The 23,720-nt window shown below is 46.6% G+C and overlaps 1 protein-coding gene and 1 pseudogene across 2 annotated transcripts; both read right to left on the bottom strand.

Moving 5' to 3' along the window:
• Window positions 1-1,470: 1,470 nt before the first annotated feature.
• slc60a2b (solute carrier family 60 member 2b) lies at window positions 1,471-19,017 on the bottom strand. 2 transcript variants are annotated; one of them, XM_078212349.1, is made up of 4 exons: window positions 18,852-19,017; window positions 12,568-12,684; window positions 7,465-8,534; window positions 1,471-7,419 (listed from the first exon to the last, which is right to left on the bottom strand). In XM_078212349.1, the coding sequence occupies exons 1-4, from the start codon at window positions 19,015-19,017 to the stop codon at window positions 7,312-7,314; spliced, it is 1,461 nt and encodes a 486-aa protein (XP_078068475.1). In that variant the 3' UTR covers window positions 1,471-7,311. The 2 variants fall into 2 exon arrangements, with proteins under 2 accessions (XP_078068475.1, XP_078068474.1); XM_078212348.1 differs by having other exon boundaries at window positions 1,471-8,534.
• On the bottom strand, window positions 10,610-10,728 carry LOC144494456 (5S ribosomal RNA; annotated as a pseudogene).
• Window positions 19,018-23,720: the final 4,703 nt, after the last annotated feature.

Below are 23,720 nucleotides of genomic sequence, written 5' to 3' on the forward strand. Positions count from 1 at the left end.
CTACATGGATTTTAGTAAAGCACTTGACAAGGTCCCTCATGGCAGGCTGGTGCAAAAGATGAACTAGCTAGAAGGGTACAGAACTGGCTTGGCCATAGAAGACAGAGGGTAGCAGTGGAGGGGTCTTTTTCCAGTTGGAGGTCTGTGACTAGTGGTGTTCCGCACTGGGACCTCTGCTGTTTGTGATATATATAAATGATTTGGAAGATGATGTAGCTGGTCTGACTAAGTTTGCAGACGACACAAAGATTGCTGGAGTTGCGGATAGTGATGAACATTGTCAGAGAATACAGCAGAATATAGATAGGCTGGAAAATTGGGTGGAGAAATGGCAGATGGAATTTAATCCAGATAAATGTGAAGTGATGCATTTTGGTAGATCTAATGCAGGGGGAGCTATACAATAAATGGCAGAACCATCAGGAGTATAGACACAGAGGGATCTGGGTGTGCAAGCCCACAGATCCTTTAAAGGTGGCAGCACAGGTGAAAAAGGTGGTGAAGGTGGCATATGGCATGCTTGCCTTTATTGGACAGGGCATAGAGTATAAAAGTTGGCATATGATGTTGCAGTTATATAGAACGCCGTTTAGGCCACATTTGGAATACTGCGTCCAGTTCTGGTCGCCACACTACCAGAAGGACGTGGAGGCTTTGGAGAGAGAGAGTGCAGAAAAGGTTTACCAGGATGTTGCCTGGTATGGAGGGTATTAGCTACGAGGTGAGATTGAGTAAACTAGGGTTGTTCTCCCTGGAAAGACTGAGGTTGACGGGTGACCTAATAGAAGTTTATAAAATTATGAAGGACATAGATAGGGTGAACAGTTGGAAGGTTTTTCCCAGGTCAGAAATGACAAACACAAGGGGTCACAAGTTCAAGGTAAGGGGGGCAAGGTTCAATACAGATATGCGGGGGACGTATTTTACACAGAGGGTGGTGGGGGCCTGGAATGCACTACCAAGCAAGGTGGTTGAGGCAGACATGCTAGGATCATTTAAGACTTATCTAGATAGCCACGTGAACAGACTGGGAATAGAGGGATACAAACGGATGGTCTAGTTAGGAACACATGCAGGCTTGGAGGGCCGAAGGGCCTGTTCCTGTGCTGTATTGTTCTTTGTTTCAACCTAAAGGCTTGCTATGCACAGCTTGAGGCTTTGTTCAAGCCATGTCCAGATCCATAAAAATGAATATTCCTGGGGGTTTTTCTGGTTGAACAAAGGACAATACAGGAACAGGCCCTTCGGCCTACCAAGCTTGCGCTGATCATGTTGTGCTATCTAAACCAACTGCCGGTATCCCTCTATTCCCCACCTGTTCATGTGTCTATCCAGATAAACGTCACTAACATATCTGCCTCAACCACCTCACTTGGCAGTGCATTTCCAGGCCCCCACCACCCTCTGTATAAAAAAACTTCCCCGCACACATCTCCACTGAACCTTTCCCCCCTCCCTTATCTTGATCTTGTGCCCCCTTGTAATTTCTGCCCTGGGAAAAAGCTTCCAACGGTTCATCCTATCCGTACCCCTCATAATTTTATAAACTTCTATCAAGTCGCCCTTTAGCCTCCGTCTTTCCAGGGAGAACAATCCCAGTTTATGCAACATCCTGGTAAACCTTTTCTGTATTCCCTCCAAAGCTTCCACGTCGATCTGGTAGTGTGGCTCCCAGAACTGGACACAGTATTCCAAATGTGGCCTAACCAACGTTTTATACAATTGTAACATAATTTGCCAATTTGTGTATATAAGGGTGTTCCTGAAAATGTAGCCTCAACTGAATGGATTGGAAAGCACATTTAATTAAACTGCTGCACTGGGAGGCTGAATTGTGAAACTGATAAACAGCTGGATTCCAGAGACAGTTCTTAGAAATTCACAAATATTAATATCTGGAAAGAAAATTGAAAAAACATAATAGGTTGGAGATGTGTGTACAGTCCAAATCACAGTTACAATTAAATAGCTGTAATTATAGAAACATAGAAAAACTACAGCACAAAACAGGCCCTTCGGCCCCACAAGCTGTGCCGAACATATCCCTACCTTTTAGGCCTACCTATAACCCTCCATCCTATTAAGTCCCATGTACTCCTCCAGGAGTCTCTTAAAAGACCCTTTGGAGTTTGCCTCCACCACCACTGACAGCAGCCGATTCCACTTGCCCACCACCCTGTGTGAAAAACTTCCCCCTAACATTTCCCCTGTACCCACCCCCCAGCACCTTAAACCTGTGTCCTCTCGTAGCAGTCATTTCCACCCTGGGAAAAAGCCTCAGAGTCCACCCGATCTATGCCTCTCAACATCTTATATACCTCTATTAGGTCTCCTCTCATCCTATGTCTCTCCAAGGAGAAAAGACCGAGCTCCCTCAGCCTATCCTCATAAGGCATGCCACTCAATCCAGGCAACATCCTTGTAAATCGCCTCTGCACCCTTTCAATCTTTTCCACATCCTTCCAGTAGTGAGGTGACCAGAACTGAGCACAGTACTCCAAGTGGGGTCTGACGAGGGTCTTATATAGCTGCATCATTATCCCCGGACTCCTAAACTCAATCCCTCGATTGATAAAGGCCAGCACAACATACGCCTTTTTAACCACCTCCTCCACCTGCGGGGCCGATTTTAGAGTTCTATGGACCCGGACCCCAAGGTCCTTCTGACCCTCTACAGTACTAAGAGTCTTTCCCTTTATATTGTACTCCTTCATCCCATTTGACCTGCCAAAATGGACCACTACGCATTCATCTGGATTGAAATCCATCTGCCACTTCTCCGCCCAGTCTTGCATCCTATCTATGTCCCTCTGTAACTTCTGACATCCCTCCAGACTATCCACAACCCCAGCAACCTTCGTGTCGTCGGCAAACTTACCAACCCATCCCTCCACTTCCTCATCCAGGTCATTTATGAAAATGACAAACAGCAATTTCCTGGGCTATCACTATTCCCTTTCTTGAAAATAGGAACCACATCCGCAATCCTCCAATCCTCCGGCACCTCTCCCGTCTCCATCGACGACGCAAAGATCATCGCCAGAGGCTCTGCAATCTCTTCCCTCGCCTCCCACAGTAACCTGGGGTACATCCCATCCGGACCCGGCGACTTATCTATCTTGATGCCATTCAAAGATTCCAACCTCTTTGTTAAAGTCCACATACTCAATCTTTTCAGTCCACCGCAAGCCCACAGTACATCCACCCAGGTCCTTCTCTGTGAAAACCAAGGCAAAATACTCATTAAGCACCTCTGCCATTTCTACTGGTTCCGTACAGATTTTCCCACCTTCACCTTTTATAGGCCCTATTCCTTCACGTCTCATCCTTTTACTCTTCACATATTTATAGAACGCCTTAGGGTTTTCCTTAATCCTACCTGCCAAGGCCTTCGCGTGACCCCTTCTGGCTCTCCTAATTTCCTTCTTTAGTCCCTTCCTACAAGCCATATACTCATCTAGATCCCTGTCTTCGCCAAGCTCTCTGAACCTTTTGTACGCTTTCCTTTTCTTCTCGACTAGGTCCCGCACAGCTTTCGTGCACCACGGTTCCTTTAACCTACCAACACCTCTCAGTCTGCTCGGAACATTGTCCTGTAGAACTCTAGACAGACATTCCTTGAAAAACTGCCATCTCTCTTCAGTACATTTCCCCGAGAATACCTCCTTCCAATTTACTCCCCTAATTTGCTGCCTTATGTCTTCATATTTCCCCTTACTCCATATAAACGCTTTCCTAGCTTGCCTGATCCTCTCTTTTTCCAATGCAAACATAAAGGAGATAGAGTTATGATCGCTATCCCCAAGATGCTCTCCCACTGAGAGATCTGACACCTGTCCAGGTTCATTGGTCAGTATCAGATCAAGTACAGCCTCTCCTCTCGTAGGCTTGTCCACATGCTGTGTCAGGAAACCCTCCTGAACACACCTAACGAACTCCTCCCCATCCAATCCCCTTACCCTAGGGATATTCCAATCTATGTTTGGGAAATTAAAGTCTCCCATCACAACAACTCTGCTAATATTGCAACTCTCCAGGATCTGTTTCCCTATCTGCTCCTCCACCTCCCTGTTACTATTGGGCGGCCTATAGAAAACTCCCAGCAAAGTGATCGACCCCTTCCCACTCCAAACTTCCACCCACAGAGACTCTGTAGACAATCCCTCCACAGCATACACCTTCTCTACAGCTGTGACACTAACCCTGATCAGCAGTGCCACTCCACCCCCTCTCTTGCCTCCCTCCCTATCCTTCCTGAAACATCTGAATCCCGGCACCTGGAGTATCCAGTCCTGTCCCTGAGACATCCAAGTCTCCGTAATGGCCACCACATCAGACTTCCAGGCATCGATCCACGCTCTGAGCTCATCCCCTTTATTCACTATACTCCTGGCATTAAAGGAAACACAACTCAATCCTTTGGTCTGAGCTCTCCCCTTCTCTATCCCCCGTCCATCCTCCCTCTTGCACTGTCTATAACCCTTCTCTGTTTGCGAGCTAACTTCCTCGCTCCCAGTCACCTCGTCTCGATCCCCTCCCCCCAACCTATCTAGTTTAAACTCTTCCCAGTAGCCTCAGCCAACCTTCCCGCCAGGATATTGGTCCCCCTGGGATTCAAGTGCCACCTGTTTCTTTGTGTACAGGTCACACACCTGCCCCTAAAGAAGTCCCAATGGTCCAGGAATCTGATTCCCTGCCCCCTGCACCAGTCCCTCAGCCACACATTCATCCTCCACCTCACCCCATTCCTGCCCTCACCCTCCCGTGGCACAGGCAGCAATCCTGAGATTACTACCTTTGCTTTCCTCCTTCTCAGCTGTCTCCCTAATTCCCTATACTCTCTTTTCATGACCCCTTCCTTCCCACATCAGCGGTACCAATATGTACTGCTACCTCTGGCTCCTCTCCCTCCCCCCTCAGGATTTCTGGGAGCCGACCAGCGACATCCTGGATCCCGGCCCCAGGGAGGCAGACCACCATCCGAGACTCCCGCCTGCCTCCGCAAAATCGCCTGTCCGACCCCCTTACTGTCGAGTCCCCAATTAACACTGCCTTCCTCCTCTTTTCCTTAGCCCTCTGAGTTACAGGGCCGGACTCCACTCCGGAGACACGGCCACTGCTGCTTCCCCCAGGCGGGCTGTCCCCCCAGCAGTACTCAGGCAGGAGTACTTGTTGTGTAGGGGCACATCCACTGGGGTGCTCTCAATCACCCGAGCTTTACCTTTCCTGGCCGTCACCCACTTGGCCTCCACCCGTGGCCCTGGTGTGACCACCTGATGATAGCTCTTGTCTATCACCTCCTCATTCTCCCTTAACAGCCTAAGATCCTCGAGCTGCAGTTCCAGCTCCTTAACACGGTCCCTCAGGAACTGCAGCTCGACACACCCCTCACAGATGTGGATGTCCGGGAGGCCAGGTGCCTCCAGGACCTCCCACATCCTACACTGGGAACAACACAGTGGCTTCTCACTCATATTTGACCCTTTATACCAAGGTGCACAGAGAAAAGTAAAGAAGAATTAAAAACTCACCCCTGCTCGCCCTGTCCCCCGAAGGCCTGTGAGCCAAAGCCCTTATAGCTCACACTCTGCTCCCTGCTCACTCCGCTGCCCGCTCCCGACGCTGCCCGCTGTATACTGCAGCCTACCTTTTATACTTCACGCGCTTAAAAAAAAACCTTCCCAGACTCCTTAGCGGCTCACTTCCGGTTTTCAGTTTAAAATTAAGAAAAGAAAACATACTACTCGAAAAATAAAGGAAAAAAAACACCAACTAAATAAATAAATCTCTCACCAGCATATGTAAAGCAAACATGGAGATAGTTTCTTTTATAAAATATCAAGTAGCTATTTACAAATCAAACTGCTTTCACATACCAGAGACTAACTTCCACCCTATATATAGTCGATGGCTAATTTTTTTTAAAATTCAGTTTTCGGGATATTCCAATGTGATTATCCAGCACAATATTCAAATCTCACAGCTTGTGCGGTCAGTTCACAACATATACTAACAGAATTAAACTTTCCAAACACTCCAATGAAGGGACTTCTCAAATTTTCAGTGGTTCTGGAGTAAGATATTGTTACCTTGGACGGTATAACATCAGTGACCAGAACTCGCAGTACTGTGACTAATTCATTTGGAATAATGGAAATGTAGTTTTGATATTTTTATCCCACAGAATCTGCTTTGCATGAAGTTACTGATGCATTTTCAGTCGGTCGTTACGACATTTCATGGTGTCCAAACAAAACTACTGAGAATTCCAAACCTGCAGAGTTCCTTACTCCTCCCCCACCCCACCCCCACCCCCAAGTGCACAGCCTTCCAGTCGGGACAAGCCCCACATACAGAAAGACCAGAGAGACCCACCTTTTGCATTCTTTTTAAGCTAGAACCGTAGTGCGATCAGGGGTTGCGCCTGCTTCCAGAAGCAAGCCATGTTTCTGAGACATTCAAAAGTCTTTGATTTCCTGTGTTTAACATTGCCATTGGTTGTACCACAACCTGAGAGTTTCTGCTCCGAGCGCCTTAAAATGCAGTTCAGCCCAGTGGCTTTAACAAATACCAAATGGGTCTTTTTTAAAGATAATAAGTGCATGGAACCTTGGAATAATGCAGCACAGGAGCTGGCCATTCAGCCCATCACATCTGGACCTGCTCTCCATTTTCCCTGCTCTTTAACTTCACACAAATTTTTTTTTTTCATTTTCAAGTCATTATCCTTGTATTTCCCGTATGTTTCACGCACACGGCACCCGCACGAAGCCGAGTGTCTGAATTACACATTTCACATCCAACCTTTTCCCCAAAAGTGTAGTGAAACAGAGGTTTTCGGGATTCCCTCCCGCAGTAAGGGAGGTGAATTACAAAGAGAATATTTGCCACATGATGCTCTTTCTAAAACTAGTTCTGCAGCCCAATGGGTGGACCGGTTGAAGGGAGATTAGGGTTAAAAATCTGACAGATAATCAAAGAGAAACAACATCGAGCATAATCAGGACTAGTTCCCCACAGATTGACAGTCTGTAAATCTGCTGTCAGCAAAACTTCCCTGCACCCGAGCCAGAAATTGTCATGCAAATTCAGACATCAAAATCAACATAAAATTTACACTCATTTAAACCAATGCTAATTTAGCCTAATAATCACAGAATTACAAGCAATCTGCTTATGTAGTCACATTTTAAAAACAGACACGCGAGGATTAAATATAGTTCAAGTATCGAGTCATCTCGAATTCTTCCAGCCTGTTGTCCGCTGACACACCTGTAAACATACCCAAATTTCGGCTTAGTTTTATAGTGTTCAGTCATTTTTTTCTCTCTCCAACTGCAGTAGTTTCTTTTTTGGTGAGCCACCGAGATACACAGGGGAGGAGAGTGAAGGGAACACGCTGTGTTCTGGAGAGAATCGGTCAGTGGTCCTTGTAGAAGCATTTCTAGCTGGCGTGCCATCTATGTCATTCTTTACGTCACTCATTTCAATCACTTCAAAATCGGCATCATTCCAATCCTCGGGCAGCTCCTCGCTGATTTCATCTTCGTCAGGCCCTGACCCCAACAGAGCTTTCCGGTCATCGCTTACCGGCTGGACACTGCTCGGGGAGGAAGCCAGCTTATACATCACCGGGAACAAGATGGCTGTCATTGCTGAGGTCCCCAAAGCCGTCAGCATCAAGATAGGGTAATGCTTGATGGCACTGATGCCCTGGAGAAACCCTACCAAAGCTGGAACCACCATTTCGCCCAACGCGGCGCCAAAGACAAACAGAGCTGCCGACTTCCCGGTGGTGTGTGTGTACTGCTTGACCCAGGACACGCCACTGGGAAAGGTGGCTGCCATCGAGATTCCATAGAGACCGGTGCCCAGCCACAGAGCAATGATGTTAGTGTTGTAGAGCGCTAGAAGCAGGGAAGAGATGGTGCAGCCGATTAGACTGAGCAGTATCAGAGTTCCCGGGTGAAAGCACGTGGCTAAGAATATTGCGATTCCTCTTCCAGTGGCAAACGTCCCCCAGAACAAGGAGTTTAAGCCTGCGGCCTGGTTGTCATCAAAGTGAACAAAGTCTTTGGCATAAGTAAAGATGTAGGATCCATAGGCCACCTCAGCACCCACATACCAGAAGAAGAAGGAGGAGAGGAGGAAGAGAATAACATTGTGGTACCTTGTGAATTGAGCCTCTGCTGAAGAATTACCAGGCCTGTTCCGGCTGGGACCGTTCTTTAAGTAAATAATGAAGAAGGATACAGAAATTAACAACACAAAGCTTCCAATAACAAGGTACGTCCAGGTGAAAGGGTCAGCTGTTTTCAGCATGTCCACCAGTCTGGCCACTTTGCTTTGCGAGCTGTTTCTCGTGTTGGTCAAGAGGTTATTCCCGCTCCCGTTGATGCTCTTCCCCAAGCTGCCCAGCAGCGGCTTTGCCAGGATCGGAGCCACAAATGCACCCAAAGCAAAACTGAAGTGCAAGGCCTGCATGTAGGGCCCGACTTTCCTGCCCCATGTCAGCAAAATCAGCAAATTGCCACCTGTGAACAAAGCAGTAAGACTGGTTATTCGCTGCGACAGTTTCAAACCCCAGGCAAGGTCAGCACTTCTCAGTTATCTGAAAAACTAATGATGCTATCATTAAAACGCAATAGCTATAAGCACTGGACATATATAGAGCAGCACAGGCTATTTTTTAATATTTACAGGAGCCTCTCTCCAGCATTTATTGCCCATCCCTAGTCGCCCTCGAGAAGGCGATGATGAGCCATCTTCTTGAAACACTGCAGTCCCTAAGGTGCAGGTATATCTATTGTGCTGTTAGGGAGGGAGTTCCAGGATTTTGATCCAGTGACAGTGAAGAAACGGCGATATATTTCCAAGTCTACGCTTTTCTCTGGAGTGTAGAAGGCTGAGGGGTGATCTTATAGAGGTCTATAAAATAATGAGGGGCACAGATCAGCTAGATAGTCAATATCTTTTCCCAAAGTAGGGGAGTCTAAAACTAGAGGGCACAGGTTTAAGGTGAGGGGAGAGGTACAAATGGGTTCACTCAGCAATTTTTTGTGGGAGTGTCAGGAACAAGCTGCCAACGGCAGTAGTAGAGGCGGGTACAATTTTGTCTTTTAAAAAACATTTAGACAGTTACATGGGTAAGATGGGTATAGAGGGATTTGGGCCAAACACGAGCAATTGGGACTAGCTTAGTGGTTAAAAAAAAAAGGTCGGCATGGACAAGTTGGGCTGAAGAGTCTGTTTCCATGCTGTCAACCTCTATGACTCTAAGTCAGGATGTGTCGATGTTCTGCTAATCTCGGTGACGGTGGCAACAAGTTTGGAAGTTGCTGGCAAGTTCAGATATAAGAATTCGGTGGTGGTTGCAGCTCCTCAGATTCACACATGATCCTAACTGATTGAAAGAGCTGGCGCAAGATTAGTGTGGGGAAGACCTTCAGAAGTATGAATACGGAGGTAAATGGACAGCCTTTGTAAACACAGTCTGACAATGGAATCTGAATTTGATCTGGATCCCCAGGATGGTGGGGGAGTGTACTGCACGGCCAAATTGGTGTAGAAGCTTAACGGAAAGAACAAAGACTTTTATTGTTGAAACCTAAAACACCAACACAAAGTAACTGTCAGGATATTCGGGACTGTCAAGCTCAGTTTAATGTGGCAAAATCTACTACCACAGTAGCCAAAGGTGGTGTAGTGGTATTGTCATCTAGTAATCCAGAGACCCAGGGTAATGTTCAGGGGGAACCTGGGTTCAAATCCCGCCACAGCCAGTGGAAAATGATAAAGTTTAATGATGACCATTGTCATCCGGTTCACTAATGCTCCTTTAGAATATCGCTGCCCCTTTGATTCATTGACTCTGAACTGCGGCCACATCCTACAGAAGAATAGAAACAGTTAAAGGGTTCAGGGTACTTCACATGGACTCCAGGTGGAGATTTTAACTAGCCACTCTGCATTACCCTGAACGGGTACGCCACTACGGTTACTGACTTCATTAGTAAGTGTGTAGAAGCCTGTGTACCAAAGCAGCAAATCCGTATGTTTCCCAACTGGAAACCATGGATGAACAGGAATATCCACTGCTTGCTGAAGTCCAGGTCTGAGGCGTTCAAGTCAGGCAACACTGACCTATACAAGAAATGATGTGGAGATGCCGGCGTTGGACTGGGGTAAACACAGTAAGAGTTTTAACAACACCAGGTTAAAGTCCAACAGGTTTATTTGGTAGCAAATGCCATTAGCTTTCGGAGCGCTGCTCCTTTGTCAGATGGAGTGGGTACTCTTGCTTCTGTTTAAAGTTTATTTATTAGTTTCACAAGTGGGATTAAATTAACCCTGCAATAAAGTTACTGCGAAAATCCCCCAGTCACCACACTCCGGCACCTGTTCGGGTACACAGAGAGAATTTAGCACGGCCAATGCACCTAACCAGCACGTCTTTTGGACTGTGGGAGGAAACCGGTGCACCCAGAGGAAACCCACGCAGACACGGGGAGAACGTGCAAACTCCACACAGACAATGACCCATGGCCAGAATTGAATCCAGGTCCTTGGCGCTGTGAGGCAGCAGTGCTAACCACTGTGTCACCCAGAAAGCCTACTGCACCTGGTGTTCCCAGGCAGTCTCCCATCCAAGTGTTAACCAGGCCTGAGTCTGCTTAGCTTCCAAGATCAGACGAGATCAGGCGTTTTCAGACTAGTATGGCCGTAGGTTGAGGAAACGGGCCGGAGTTTCGAAGAATGATTTAATTGAAACTAACAAAATTCTTTCAGGGCATGACAGAGTCGACGTGGATAGGATATCTCCCCTGGCTGGTGAGTCTGGGATCAGGGGACACAGTCTCAGAATGAGGGCTTGGCCATTTAAGACCCAGATGAGAACTGTTTACCATATACATAGACGATCTGGAGGAGGGAACCAAGTGTAGGGTAACAAAGTTTGTGGATGACACAAAGATGAGTGGGAAAGCGAATTGCGTGGAGGATGCGGAAAGTCTGCAGAGAGATTTGGATAGGCTAAGTGAGTGGGCGAGGATCTGGCAGATGATCTGGCAGATGGAGCATAACGTTGACAAGTGTGAGGTTATCCACTTTGGAAGTAATAATAGTAAAATGGACTATTATTTAAATGGTGAAAAATTACAACATGCTACTGTGCAGAGGGACCTGGGAGTCCTTGTGCATGAATCGCAAAAACTCAGTTTGCAGGAGCAGCAGGTGATCAAGACGACAAATGGAATGTTGGCCTTTATCGCGAAGGGGATGGAGTATAAAAGCAGGGAGGTCTTGCTGCAATTGTACAAGGTACTGGTGAGGCCGCAGCTGGAATACTGTGTGCAATTTTGGTCCCCTTATTTGCAGAAGGATATATTGGCCTTGGAGGGGGTACAGAGAAGGTTCACCAGGTTGATACCGGAGATGAGGGGGTTAGCTTATGAGGAGAGATTGAGTAGATTGGGTCTGTACTCGTTGGAGTTTAGAAGGCTGAGGGGAGATCTTATAGAGACATATAAGATAATGAAGGGGATCGACAGGGTAGAGGCAGAGAGATTCTTTCCACTTAGAAAGGAAACAAGAACTAGAGGACACAGCTTCAAAAAAAGGGGAGTCAGTTTAGAACAGAGTTGAGGAGGGACTTCTTCTCTCAGAGGGTAGTGAATCTCTGGAATTCTCTGCCCACTGAAGCAGTGGAGGCTACCTCGTTAAATATGTTTAAGTCACAGGTAGATAGATTTCTGATCAATAAGGGAATTAAGGGTTATGGGGAGCGGACGGGTAAGTGAAACTAAACCACTATCAGATCAGCCATGATCTTATTGAATGGCGGGGCAGGCTCGAGGGGCTAGATGGCCTACTCCTGCTCCTATTTCTTATGTTCTTATGAGAAGGAAGTTCTTCACTTAGAGGCTGGTGAATCGTTGGAATTCTCTATTCCAAAGGGGTGTGGAAGCTCAATCACTGAGCATGTTCAAGGCAGATAGATTTCTGGAGACTGACATCAAGGAATATGGAGTTAGTAAAGGAAAGTGTTGAGGTAGAGGATCAGCTAGGATTTAAACTGAATGATGACACAGACTTAATAGGCTAAATGGCCTACTCCTGTTCCTAACCCATGTCCTATGTTCCGAAGGGCGGCATGGTGGCGCAGTGGTTAGCATTGCTGCCTCACAGCACCAGGGACACGGGTTCAATTCCTGGCTTGGGTCACTGTCTGTGTGGAGTCTGCACATTCTCCTCGTGTCTGCATGGGTTTCCTCCGGGTGCTCCGGTTTCCTCCCACAGTCGAAAAGACGTGCTGATTGGGTGCATTGGCCATGCTAAATTCTCCCTCAGTGTACCCGAACAGGCGCCGGAGTGTGGCGACTAGGGGATTTTCACAGTAACTTCATTGCAGTGTTAATATAAACCTACTCGTGACGCTAATAAAGTTTAACCCATCCTTATCACATGGTTTCTTATAGAAGAGTGATTTTCCTTTAGTAAGCGGTTTTTAAAAAGACATTAGGTGTGCTAAACAAGGGACAGTCGTGCATTTCAAAGGATTTTACTAACCTGTGTCCAGGAAGCCCATTGAAATTCCAATGAGGGACATCAAAGCCGTCAGTAGTACAGCCTTCGTACACCACGGAATAGTGAACATTCCTAACGCAGTCATCAGCATCGAAATCCCTGAGGAGGTTTCCAATAGGAACAGCGTCAACTACTTAGTCAGGATTCGTACAAAACAGGTTCTCGTATCTCTGAAGGTTTGAGACAGCTCAGATCCTCGAGCTGTTTCATTCATCCCTTTTCACCTCGTTAAAGTGTAATCACCTTAGCGAGGAGTCTGCTGCTAGTTAGGAGAGGCGGTTAATAGGTGAGATTTGCAGGTAACAAACATTTTGGCTCCACTGTTCATGTATAATGAGCAAATTGTGTTTGCTGTAAAGGTGAGATCGCATTGACTGCTTTCCGCCCTCAAGCAGCAGATTCATTTTAACTTGCCGATTTCAGGCAGCACCTGCTCACCAGTTTTCATTTCAGTGAGGAAAAAAATCACCTTTTATCCTCTCAAATAATCAGTGTGGGGAGGGGGGGGGCGGGGGCGGTGGTGGCAGAATGGTTAGCACTGCTGCCTCAGCGCCACGGATCCAGTTTCAATTCCCGGCTTGGGTCACTGTCTGTGCGGAGTCTGCACGTTCTCCCCATCTCTGCGTGGGTTTCCTCCGGGAGCTCCGGTTTCCTCCCACAATCCGAAAGACGTGCTGGCTAGGTGTATTGGCCATGCTAAATTCTCCCTCAGTGTAGCCAAACAAGCGCCTAGGGGATTTTCGCAGTAACTTCATTGCAGTGTTAATGTAAGGCTGCTTGTGACACTATTAAATAAACTTTAAAATCAGTGCAAAATCAGTGCCAAGTGCCTGGAATTGGGGTTAGGGAGAGAGCAGTCGGCAAGGAAGAAATCCAGGGACTAGGGAAAGAGGCAGAGAAATTAACCAATTGGAGAGGATGTTAACGTGGTAACACTAATTCTTTGTAACACTAATTCTCTTGGTCTGTATAATCCTATAACGTACCGACCCACCATTTATAGTGGGTGTGATGGTGTTAAAGCCAATGCTCATTATACACAATACCAAACCTGTAGAGCTCACCTATTAACCACCTCTCATATCTTGCAGCAGTCCCGGCCAGATTCTCCTTGTCAGGCGGATTACACTTTAACAGGTAATTGAAACAGCTTGCGGACCTGACATGGGCTAAAATCTGACAGCAACGCCCATGTCCCACAAATGAATATAAAAAAATTAATATCAAATGGCATAAAAGGCCATACGGCCCATCACACTCAAAGAACAAAGAACAGTACAGCACAGGAAACAGGCCCTTCGGCCCTCCAAGCCTGTGCCGCTCATTAGTCCAACTAGACCAATCGTTTGTATCGCTCCATTCCCAGACTGCTCATGTGACTATCCAGGTAAGTCTTAAAACGATGCCAGCGTGTCTGCCTCCACCACCCTACTTGGCAGCGCATTCCAGGCCCCCACCACCCTCTGTGTAAAAAAACATCCCTCTAATATCTGAGTTATACCTCGCCCCTCTCACCTTGAGCCCGTGACCCCTCGTGATCGTCACCTCCGACCTGGGAAAAAGCTTCCCACTGTTCACCCTATCTATACGCTTCATAATTTAGTACACCTCTATTAGGTCTCCCCTCATTCTCTGTCTTTCCAGGGAGAACAAGCCCAGTTAACCCAATCTCTCCTCATAGCCAGGCAACATCCTGGTGAACCTTCTCTGCACTCTCTCTAAAGCCTCCATGTCCTTCTGGTAGTGCGGCGACCAGAACTGGAGGCAGTACTCCAAATGTGGCCTAACCAGCATTCTATACAGCTGCAACATCAGACTCCAGCTTTTATACTCTATACCCCGTCCTATAAAGGCAAGCATACCATATGCCTTCTTCACCGCCTTCTCCACCTGTGCTGCCACCTTCAAGGATTTGTGGACTTGCGCACCTAGGTCCCTTTGTGTTTCTATACTCCTGATGGCTCTGCCATTTATTGTATAACTCCCCCCTACATTAGTTCTTCCAAAATGCATCACTTCGCGTTTATCTGGATTAAATTCCATCTAAGAAGTCTCACAACACCAGGTTAAAGTCCAACAGGTTTATTTGGTAGCAAATACCATAAGCTTTCGGAGCACTGCTCCTTCAATTCCTTTCCTTCAATTCGATTCCTTCAATTCAATTCCTTAAATTCCATCTGCCATTCCTCCGCCCAATTTTCCAGCCTATCTATATCCTGCTGTATTGTCCGACAATGTTCATCGCTATCCGCAAGTCCAGCCATCTTCGTGTCATTCGCAAACTTCACCGTTAATCAACCGGCACCTTTGTAATCGACATTTCTGTTAATAGTTTACCCAATAGAGAGTGAATGATTAAACTGCTTCTAAATGAATGTCAATGCTGAAACCGTGCTGCCTCAGGTTAATGTCACATTCAAATACTCACCAACAGGCATTCAGTGTAAAATATCCTCACCCAACTCAGACTGATCGTTTCACACCATTCTCCATTCAGACTGATCGTTTCACACCATTCTCCATTCAGACTGATCGATTCACACCATTCTCCATTCAGACTGATCGATTCACACCATTCTCCATTCAGACTGTGATCGATTCACACCATTCTCCATTCAGACTGATCGTTTCACACCATTCTCCATTCAGACTGATCGTTTCACACCATTCTCCATTCAGACTGTGATCGATTCACACCATTCTCCATTCAGACTGATCGATTCACACCATTCTCCATTCAGACTGATCGATTCACACCATTCTCCATTCAGACTGCTATCGATTCACACCATTCTCCATTCAGACCGATCGTTTCACACCATTCTCCATTCAGACTGATCGATTCACACCATTCTCCATTCAGACTGATCGATTCACACCATTCTCCATTCAGACTGATCGATTCACACCATTCTCCATTCAGACTGAGCGTTTCACACCATTCTCCATTCAGACTGATCGATTCACACCATTCTCCATTCAGACTGATCGATTCACACCATTCTCCATTCAGACTGATCGATTCACACCAAACTCCATTCAGACTGATCGATTCACACCATTCTCCATTCAGACTGATCGATTCACACCATTCTCCATTCAGACTGATCGATTCACACCATTCTCCATTCAGACTGATCGATTCACACCATTCTCCATTCAGACTGATCGTTTCACACCATTCTCCACTCAGACTGATCGTTTCACACCATTCTCCATTCAGACTGATCGATTCACACCATTCTCCATTCAGACTGTGATCGATTCACACCATTCTCCATTCAGACTGTGATCGTTTCACACCATTCTCCATTCAGACTGATCGATTCACACCATTCTCCATTCAGACTGTGATCGATTCACACCATTCTCCATTCAGACTGATCGATTCACACCATTCTCCATTCAGACTGATCGATTCACACCATTCTCCATTCAGACTGATCGTTTCACACCATTCTCCATTCAGACTGATCGTTTCACACCATTCTCCATTCAGACTGATCGTTTCACACCATTCTCCATTCAGACTGATCGATTCACACCATTCTCCATTCAGACTGATCGATTCACACCATTCTCCATTCAGACTGTGATCGATTCACACCATTCTCCATTCAGACTGATCGATTCACACCATTCTCCATTCAGACTGATCGTTTCACACCATTCTCCATTCAGACTGTGATCGATTCACACCATTCTCCATTCAGACTGATCGATTCACACCATTCTCCATTCAGACTGATCGTTTCACACCATTCTCCATTCAGACTGATCGTTTCACACCATTCTCCATTCAGACTGATCGATTCACACCATTCTCCATTCAGACTGATCGATTCACACCATTCTCCATTCAGACTGATCGATTCACACCATTCTCCACTCAGACTGAGCGTTTCACACCATTCTCCATTCAGACTGATCGATTCACACCATTCTCCATTCAGACTGATCGATTCACACCATTCTCCATTCAGACTGATCGTTTCACACCATTCTCAATTCAGACTGATCGATTCACACCATTCTCCATTCAGACTGATCGATTCACACCATTCTCCATTCAGACTGATCGATTCACACCATTCTCCATTCAGACTGATCGTTTCACACCATTCTCCATTCAGACTGATCGATTCACACCATTCTCCATTCAGACTGATCGATTCACACCATTCTCCATTCAGACTGATCGATTCACACCATTCTCCATTCAGACTGATCGTTTCACACCATTCTCCATTCAGACTGTGATCGATTCACACCATTCTCCATTCAGACTGATCGATTCACACCATTCTCCATTCAGACTGATCGTTTCACACCATTCTCCATTCAGACTGATCGTTTCACACCATTCTCCATTCAGACTGATCGATTCACACCATTCTCCATTCAGACTGATCGATTCACACCATTCTCCATTCAGACTGATCGATTCACACCATTCTCCACTCAGACTGAGCGTTTCACACCATTCTCCATTCAGACTGATCGATTCACACCATTCTCCATTCAGACTGATCGATTCACACCATTCTCCATTCAGACTGATCGTTTCACACCATTCTCAATTCAGACTGATCGATTCACACCATTCTCCATTCAGACTGATCGATTCACACCATTCTCCATTCAGACTGATCGATTCACACCATTCTCCATTCAGACTGATCGTTTCACACCATTCTCCATTCAGACTGATCGATTCACACCATTCTCCACTCAGACTGTGATCGATTCACACCATTCTCCACTCAGACTGTGATCGATTCACACCATTCTCCACTCAGACTGTGATCGATTCACACCATTCTCCATTCAGACTGATCGTTTCACACCATTCTCCATTCAGACTGTGATCGATTCACACCATTCTCCATTCAGACTGATCGTTTCACACCATTCTCCATTCAGACTGATCGATTCACACCATTCTCCATTCAGACTGATCGTTTCACACCATTCTCCATTCAGACTGTGATCGTTTCACACCATTCTCCATTCAGACTGATCGATTCACACCATTCTCCATTCAGACTGTGATCGATTCACACCATTCTCCATTCAGACTGTGATCGTTTCACACCATTCTCCGTTCAGACTGATCGATTCACACCATTCTCCATTCAGACTGATCGATTCACACCATTCTCCATTCAGACTGTGATCGATTCACACCATTCTCCATTCAGACTGATCGATTCACACCATTCTCCATTCAGACTGATCGTTTCACATCATTCTCCATTCAGACTGTGATCGATTCACACCATTCTCCATTCAGACTGATCGATTCACACCATTCTCCATTCAGACTGATCGATTCACACCATTCTCCATTCAGACTGATCGATTCACACCATTCTCCATTCAGACTGATCGATTCACACCATTCTCCATTCAGACTGATCGATTCACACCATTCTCCATTCAGACTGATCGATTCACACCATTCTCCATTCAGACTGATCGATTCACACCATTCTCCATTCAGACTGATCGATTCACACCATTCTCCATTCAGACTGATCGATTCACACCATTCTCCATTCAGACTGATCGTTTCACACCATTCTCCATTCAGACTGATCGTTTCACACCATTCTCCACTCAGACTGATCGTTTCACACCATTCTCCATTCAGACTGATCGATTCACACCATTCTCCATTCAGACTGATCGTTTCACACCATTCTCCATTCAGACTGATCGATTCACACCATTCTCCATTCAGACTGATCGATTCACACCATTCTCCATTCAGACTGATCGATTCACACCATTCTCCATTCAGTCTGATCGATTCACACCATTCTCCATTCAGACTGATCGTTTCACACCATTCTCCATTCAGACTGTGATCATTTCACACCATTCTAGAATCAGTGAATCATCGAATCCTCCAGTACAGCTGGCCATTCAGCCCATCGAGTCTGCACCGGCCACAATCCCACCCAGGCTCTATCCCCATAACACCATGCATTTACCCTAGCTAGTCCCCCTGACACTTAGGGTCAATTTAGCACGGCCAATCCACATGACCTGCACATCTTTAGACTGTGGGAGGAAACTGGAGGACCCGGAGGAAACCCACAGACACGGGGAGAACGAGCAAACTCCACACAGACAGTGACCCAAGCCGGGAATCGAACCCGGGTCCCTGGCGCTGTGAAGAAGCAGCGCTAACCACTGTGCCACCTGTGGTCATTTGACAAGACCATTCTCTGTTCACTCTACTGTTGATGTCTTGAACTTACCAATTAACAAATGAGGATTTATGTGGTCAAAGAGTACCCCGCCAGTCAGACAGCCTCCTACATAGCCCAGAGAACGGCCCACAAAGATATAGGAGATGTCGCTGATATTTTTGTCAACGTTGGTTGCCAACTCTTTAAACGTAGGTCCCAGAATAGCAATCGTCATCCCCTGAGCAGAAAGAAGGAAAACAAACAGTAGTCACTAGATATCATAGACGACAGGTAACACAAGTAAACAGCTTTTGTGCAGCACTAAGCTGTTAACTCCACAATGCTCCTCAGTACCAGGTTAACCTGCCTCATGTCATCCCCACATCTTCTGCCTACATTTCCGATTTGCATTTTATTTTTCATTCTTTAGAACAAAGGACAATACAGCCAGGAACAGGCCCTTCGGCCCTCCAAGCCTGCGCCGCTCATGTGCCCACTCGACCATTCTTTTGTATCCCTCTATTCCCAGTCTGTTCATGTGGCTATCTAGGTAAGTCTTAAATGATCCCAGTGTGTCCGCCTCAATCACCTTGCTTGGCAGTGCATTCCAGGCCCCCACTACCCTCTGTGTAAAATACGTCCCCCTGATGTCTGTGTTGAACTTTGCCCCCCTCACCTTGAACCCGTGAACCCTTGTGTTCGTCACCTCCGACCTGGGAAAAAGCTTCCCACTGTTCACCCTATCTATGTGATAGATATAGGACAGATGTTAGAGGTAGGTTCTTTACTCAGAGAGTAGTAAGGGCGTGGAATGCCCTGCCTGCAGCAGTAGTGGACTCGTCAACATTAAGAGCATTCAAATGGTTATTGGATAAACATATGGATGATATTGGAATAGTGTAGGTTAGATGGGCTTTAGATTGGTTTCACTGGTCGGCGCAACATCGAGGGCCTGTACTGCGCTGTAATGTTCTATGCTCTATGCCCTTCATAATTTTATACACCTCTATTAGGTCGCCCCTCATCCTCCGTCTTTCCAGGGAGAACAACCCCAGTTTACCCAATCTCCCCTCCATACCAGGCAACATCCTGGTAAACCTTCTCTGTACTCTCTCCAAAGCCTCCACGTCCTTCTGGTAGTGTGGCGACCAGAACTGGACGCAGTATTCCAAATGTGGCCTAACCATCATTCTATACAGCTGCAACATCATATGCCAACTTTTATATTCTATGCCCTGTCCAATAAAGGCAAGCATGCCATATGCCTTCTTCACCCCCTCTCCACCTGTGCTGCCACCTTTAAGGATCTGTGGACTTGTACACCCAGGTCCCTGTGTGTGTCTATACTCCTGATGGTTCTGCCATTTATTGTATAGCTCCCCCTTACATTAGATCTACCAAAATGCATCACTTCGCATTTATCTGGATTAAATTCCATCTGCCATTTCTCTGCCCAATGTTCCAGCCTATCTATATCCTGCTGTATTCTCTGACAATGTTCATCACTATCCTCAACTCCAGCAATCCTCGTGTCGTCCGCAAACTTACTGATCACACCAGTTATATCTTCCTCCAAATCATTTATATATATCACAAACAGCAGAGGTCCCAGTACAGAGCCCTGCGGAACACCACTAGTCACAGACCTCCAACCAGAAAAAGACCCCTCCACTGCTACCCTCTGTCTTCTATGGCTAAGCCAATTCTCCACCCATCTAGCTAGCTCACCTTTTATCCCGTGAGATTTAACCTTTTGCACCAGCCTGCCATGAGGGACCTTGTCAAACGCTTTACTAAAATCCATATAGACGACATCCACGGCCCTTCCCTCGTCAATCGTTTTTGTCACCTCCTCAAAAAACTCAACCAAATTTGTGAGGCATGACCTCCCTCATACAAAACCATGCTGTCAATCGCTAATGAGATTATTCAGTTCTAAATGCGCATATATCCTACCTCTAAGAATCTTCTCCAACAACTTCCCTACCATGGACGTCAAGCTCACCGGCCTATAATTGCCCGGGTTATCCTTGCTACCCTTCTTAAATAACGGGACCACATTTGCTATCCTCCAATCCTCTGGGACCTCACCTGTGTCCAGTGAAGAGACAAAGATTTCTGTTAGAGGCCCAGCAATTGCATCTCTCGCCTCCCTGAGGAGTCTAGGATAGATGCCATCTGGCCCTGGGGATTTGTCTATCTTAATGTTTCCTAAAAAACCTCAACACTTCCTCCCTTGCAATTGAGATTTTTTCTAACGGGTCAACACATCTCTCTGAGACAATACCAGTCAACATGTCCCTCTCCTTTGTGAATACTGATGCAAAGTATTCATTTAGGATTTCACCTACTTCCTTTGGTTCTAAGCATAATTCCCCTCCTTTGTCCCTGAGAGGTCCGATTTTTTTCCCTAACAACCCTCTTGTTCCTAACGTATGTATAAAATGCCTTAGGATTCTCCTTAATCCTGTCTGCCAAGGACATTTAGTGACCCCTTTTTGCCTTTCTAAGTCCCTGTTTGAGTTCTTTTCTACTTTCTCTGTATTCCTCTAGTGCTCCATCTGTTTTTAGCTGCCTGGACCTCATGTATGCCTCTTTTTTCTTTTTGATTAGACCCACAATTTCACTGGCTATCCACGGCTCTTGAATCCTACCTTTCCTATCCTTCCTCTTTACAGGCACATGCCTGTCCTGCAGTCCTATCAACTGCTCCTTAAAAGACTCCCACATGCCAGATGTGGATTTACCCTCAAACAGCCTCTCCCAATCAACAGCCACCAAATCCTGCCTAATCCGGCTGTAGTTAGCCTTCCCCCAATTCAGCACCTTATCCATAGGACAACACTCATCTTTTTCCATTACTATCCTAAAGTTTACAGAATTGTCATCACTATTTGCCACATGTTCCCCTACTGCAACTTTGATGACCTGACCGGGCTCATTCCCCAGTACGAGGTCCAGTATACTCTCTAGTTGGACTGTCAACATATTGTTCCAAAGAACCTTCCTGTACACATTTTATAAATTCTTCCCTATCCAGGCCCCTAGCCCTAAACGATTTCCAGTCCATGTGAGGGAAATTAAAATCTCCCACTACAACAACCCTATTTTTTCTGCACCTGTCCAGAATCTCCTTGCATATCTGTTCCTCAACTTCCCGTGGGCTGTTGGGAGGCTTGTAGTATACCCCCAGCATAGTGACTGCGCCCTTCCTGTTTCTGAGCTCCACCCACAGTGACTCGTTACCTGACCCTTCCATATTGCCCACCCTCTGTACCGCTGTAATATGCTCCCTAACCAGCATTGCTACTCCCCCACCTCTCCTCGCCCCTCCTCTGGCTCGCCTAAAACACTTATACCCCGGAATATTCAGCTGCCAGTCCTGTCCTTCTTTTAACCAAGTCTCCATCACTGCAACCACATCCACGTTCCGCGCAAGCATTAAGGCTCTGAGCTCGTCTGTCTTGCCTGTGATGCTCCTTGCATTGAAGCAGATGCACTCCAGACCTCCAGGCCCACTGAGGTCATCCTCCCCCAGAATGCTCTTCCTCTTAGATAGCCTTGTCTTGGCCCAACCTCGTCCCCAGCCTCTATGCTTATTGACCTATTGTTCTGATCCCCACCCCCCTGCCACATTAGTTTGAACCACACGAGCAAAACTCCCAGCTAGGATATTCGTACCCCTCCAGTTTAGGTGCAATCCGTCCTTCTTGTACAGGTGCCATCCTCTCTTGAAGACTTCCCAGTGATCCACTAATTCGTTTTAGTTTAGTTTTGCAATGGGCTTTTCTTTTTAAAAAGTAGGATTGCGACAAGGAATGGAAAGATTTCTTTCTGGGAGTTTGGTTTCTTAGAGAAGGGATGGGAAGGGAGTGTGGATCCTTCTTGGGAGAACCTGTTAACCTGAGAAAACTCCAACTGGGAAAATGACCAGGGGCTGAGCAATGATCATGAGAGGAGCATACTCAGGAAGTCAGGATAACTGAGGCAGCCTGAGAGAGGGGCTGAAGTTTCTTTGGCAGTGAAGTACTGGAATAGTCACTTATTTTGCATTTTCTTTTTAGAGTCACCTTTTGGCTGCATGGAGGTGGTGGGCGGGGGTGGCGGGGGTCCAGAACAATAGGTCAATAAGCATAGAGGCTGGGGACGAGGTTGGGGCCAAGACAAGGCTATTTCACCAGTGAAAAGGCTCCCCGTAACTTTTCTTGTACGTGTTTTTTTTTAGTCACAAGTAGTCTTCCATTGCAATGAAGTTACTGTGAAAATCCCCTAGGCACCACACTCCGGCGCCTGTTCAGGTAATACTGAGGGAGAATTTAGCATGGCCAATGCACCTAACCAGCGCATCTTTCGGACTGTGGGAGGAAACCGGAGCATCCGGAGGAAACCCACGCAGAAACGGGGAGTGCGTGCAGACTCCGCACAGACAGTCACCCAAGCTGGGAATTGAACCTGGGTCCCTGGCGCTGTGAGGCAGCAGTGCTAACCACTGTGCCACCGTGCTGTGTGTGTGAGTTGCGTCGCTTCACCACACTGGGATCAATGGCTTTAATCACTTGGAAGTTTGGAGCAAATCTGGGTCATTCTTCTGTTTTTATTTGATGTACCTCCCAGTCAGTCCCACAGGGAATCCGAGGCTGGGCTCCCAGACCAGGGGGCTGCTGTCCCTCCTCCCAGTCAGTGCCAGAGTATCCGAGGCTGGGTTCCCAGGCCAAGCAGCTGTTCTCCTCCCAGTCCCCACTTGCCCGCCCTCTGCCACCCTTCAAGCTTGTGCAGCTGTTGACTATAAGCATAGTAAATGTGGTGTTAATGAGCAATCGAATCAGCTGAAAAAAGTGGGTGCGCCGTGGAATTGTTACTCTCATTGAAGTGTGTCGTGTTGTGAAAAGGTTGGGAACAGCTGGTGTAAGGGACAATAATCAGGCGGGACAGGAAAAT

The sequence above is a fragment of the Mustelus asterias genome, chromosome 5 (genome assembly GCF_964213995.1).
Source record: "Mustelus asterias chromosome 5, sMusAst1.hap1.1, whole genome shotgun sequence".
Classification (NCBI taxonomy): Eukaryota; Metazoa; Chordata; class Chondrichthyes; order Carcharhiniformes; family Triakidae; genus Mustelus; species Mustelus asterias.